General features: G+C 24.9%; 2 protein-coding genes across 2 annotated transcripts; both read right to left on the bottom strand.

Annotated features, from left to right (window-relative positions):
• Positions 1–287: 287 nt before the first annotated feature.
• Positions 288–896, bottom strand: ENU1_160600 (hypothetical protein; the record flags this gene model as incomplete). The annotated part of the gene is made up of 1 exon (XM_008860826.1): positions 288–896. The coding sequence occupies one exon, from the start codon at positions 894–896 to the stop codon at positions 288–290; it is 609 nt and encodes a 202-aa protein (XP_008859048.1).
• A 1,018-nt stretch (positions 897–1,914) lies between these two features.
• On the bottom strand, positions 1,915–2,517 carry ENU1_160610 (Rho family GTPase; the record flags this gene model as incomplete). The annotated part of the gene is made up of 1 exon (XM_008860827.1): positions 1,915–2,517. One exon carries the CDS (start codon positions 2,515–2,517, stop codon positions 1,915–1,917), a length of 603 nt encoding a protein of 200 aa, XP_008859049.1.
• Positions 2,518–2,668: the final 151 nt, after the last annotated feature.

The raw sequence follows: 2,668 nt of genomic DNA on the forward strand, positions 1-2,668 counted from the left end.
TATTTTTAGATAAAATGAAGAGGATAAAAAAGACTTTCAAATGGGATTTTAATATCAAGTTTGTATACTTTTAGTTTTCATTAATTAAAAAATACAATAACCAATTATAGAATTATAGAATAACTGCCTTGTCGTTACTCGTATATTTTTAGAATTCATTATTTATGAAAAACCATTTTTAGCAAAAAATTAGACTCAAAAAGTATTATCAAACTAACTTAAATTTTGTGATGCCAATGTTTCTCATTGAAAAAAAATAGAAATAAAAAATATATTCAAAACATAAATTAACACGAAGAAGAATCCTGGTGATATATACTAAATGATTGAAGAAATTGGTTATTCTTTTCTAAAACAACTTCTTTTTCTTTATCTACAAGATTAAAGAAATAGTTATTAATTTCTTTACCTATAGCTTTAATTTGATTTTTAGTAAAGAGAACTTTAGAATTAATGAAAATTTCACTAATCGTTTCTAATTTTGTAGAGTTGTGTTTTCCAGAAGAAAATGTTGTATTAAAAGTAATTCCATACATTCTTAACATATCAAGTAGAAGATGATGATTTTCAGCTATTTTATTGTTAGTGTATCTTCTACATGCACTTATTTCATTTATTCCATTAGCTACATCAACTCTCATTTTCTCTTTACAACGTTCTTCAACAAAGTCTACTACATCAACTTCAGCAAATTTGTCTCTAAGAGTTTTAACTTTAATAACTTGTCCAGTAACTAATGATTTCTTTGTTGGTCTTGTAATAGTAATATCAAAGTGTTGGTTCAAAAGAAGTAGAAGAACTCCTTGTTGACACATTAAGTAATTTCGAATTTCAAAGTATTTTTCGCAGAGACGCTCGGAGTCACTTTTCTTTTGGACTTTAGTTGTTCTTGACATTATGAAACAGTGATTTTAAATAAAAGTTTATTACCTTTAAATACTTTTTAGAATTCTATTTTAGTTTGATGATTTGTCAGGCTTCATCAAAGAAATTATACTAACCCTTACTTTCTTACTAGTTCTAAACTTCCACTATTTTTAGTTCTTTTTCATAGAAAGTAATGCTGCCTTCTCTTCTTTTTTTGGTTTTTAACCCATTTAGTTTGCTTTGAATTTCGAGTGCTATCCAAAACCATAACTCCAACCTTATTCAAGAAACTATTGGCTACCAATCTTACCAATATCCTTCCTTTTTATTCTTTTTCTTCATTTTCATGATTATCATTTTCTATTTCAAATCATTCTCCATTTTTTTTTTTTGTCTCGTTTTATTCGCTGCACCTTTAATCAATTAATGAATAAAAGATACATAATATTTTTATTGTTTTTCTCTGCGGAGTTTTATTGAAATTAGTTTTCTTTTTTAAATTGAATGAAACTTTTAAAAAAAAAATATGCTGTTAGAACCTTCAAAGGAGTTAAAAGAACATTAATTCCCTTCATCATTATATTGTTTAATGAATTTCATTTTATCTTTTAAATCTCAGTTTTATCTTCATATTTCATATGTTAAATTAATTACTTTTATTTATTTAGAACTCAAGTAGTTATAGAGATATAGATAAACATCCTCTATTTTATAATCAACATTCTAATATTCTTTTTTTTTATGTTTTTCATCCCATTCCAAAAGTTTTGAAGAAAAACATAAATAAAACAATGTAATATTATGATATTTGAAATAATAAGAAGAACCAATAGAATATATTTCAGAATAAAGAAATAGAATAAAAACAAATAATAAACTCAGTAAGTATAAAAGTATTAACATTATAAGAAGGATTTTGTTTTAATAAACAAGAAATAATATAAATTTATTCCTAATAACAAAATTTTTATCTTAAAAATGTAGAAATTAGAATAATAATTACTCACAAAGAACAATTAAATTACCGATAAGACGGTTGAAATGAACTTACAACAAAGCACATTTCTTAGAACTCTTCTTTGATGATTGATTTTTATTCAAAACAATATGAATTGCTTCATCAAATACTTGATTAAGTCCAGAACGAGTTAAAGCTGAACATTCCATATAACAAATGGCTTTAATATCTTTTGCAAGTTTTTCACCTTCTTCAGTTGTAATTGGTTTTTGGTTTTCATCAGCTAATTTTCTGACCATAGCTTCATCATTACGACAATCAGTCTTTGTTCCTACAACCATCATTTTACATTTAGGTTCATAATGTTTAATTTCTGGTAACCATTTAGATGAAATATTATTAAATGATGTTCTTGATATAACTGAAAAACATAATAAGAAAAGATCAGTATTTGGATATGACAATGGTCTTAATTGTTCATAATCCTCTTGTCCTGCAGTATCCCATAGTCCTAAATTAATAGGTTCTCCATCAACAGTCATTGGAGCCATGTAATTATCAAATACAGTTGGTACATAATCTTTTGGAAATTCATTAGTTGTATAACAAATTAATAAACAGGTTTTTCCAACAGCTCCATCTCCTACAACAACTAATTTAACACTTTTAGCATCTGTTGGTGCAGCTGACATTTCTTTTTGTTTTGAGTGAAACTTAGTTCATTAATTTCTAGTTATTTTATAATTCTATTTACTATTTATCAAACTATATTTTTTTGTCTCATTTTCGTTTTTTTTTTCTTTTTATTTTTTTCTTTTTATTATATAAATAATAAATTTTTTT

Source organism: Entamoeba nuttalli (genome assembly GCF_000257125.1).
Source record: "Entamoeba nuttalli P19 unplaced genomic scaffold asmbl_6821, whole genome shotgun sequence".
Classification (NCBI taxonomy): domain Eukaryota; phylum Evosea; order Mastigamoebida; family Endamoebidae; genus Entamoeba; species Entamoeba nuttalli.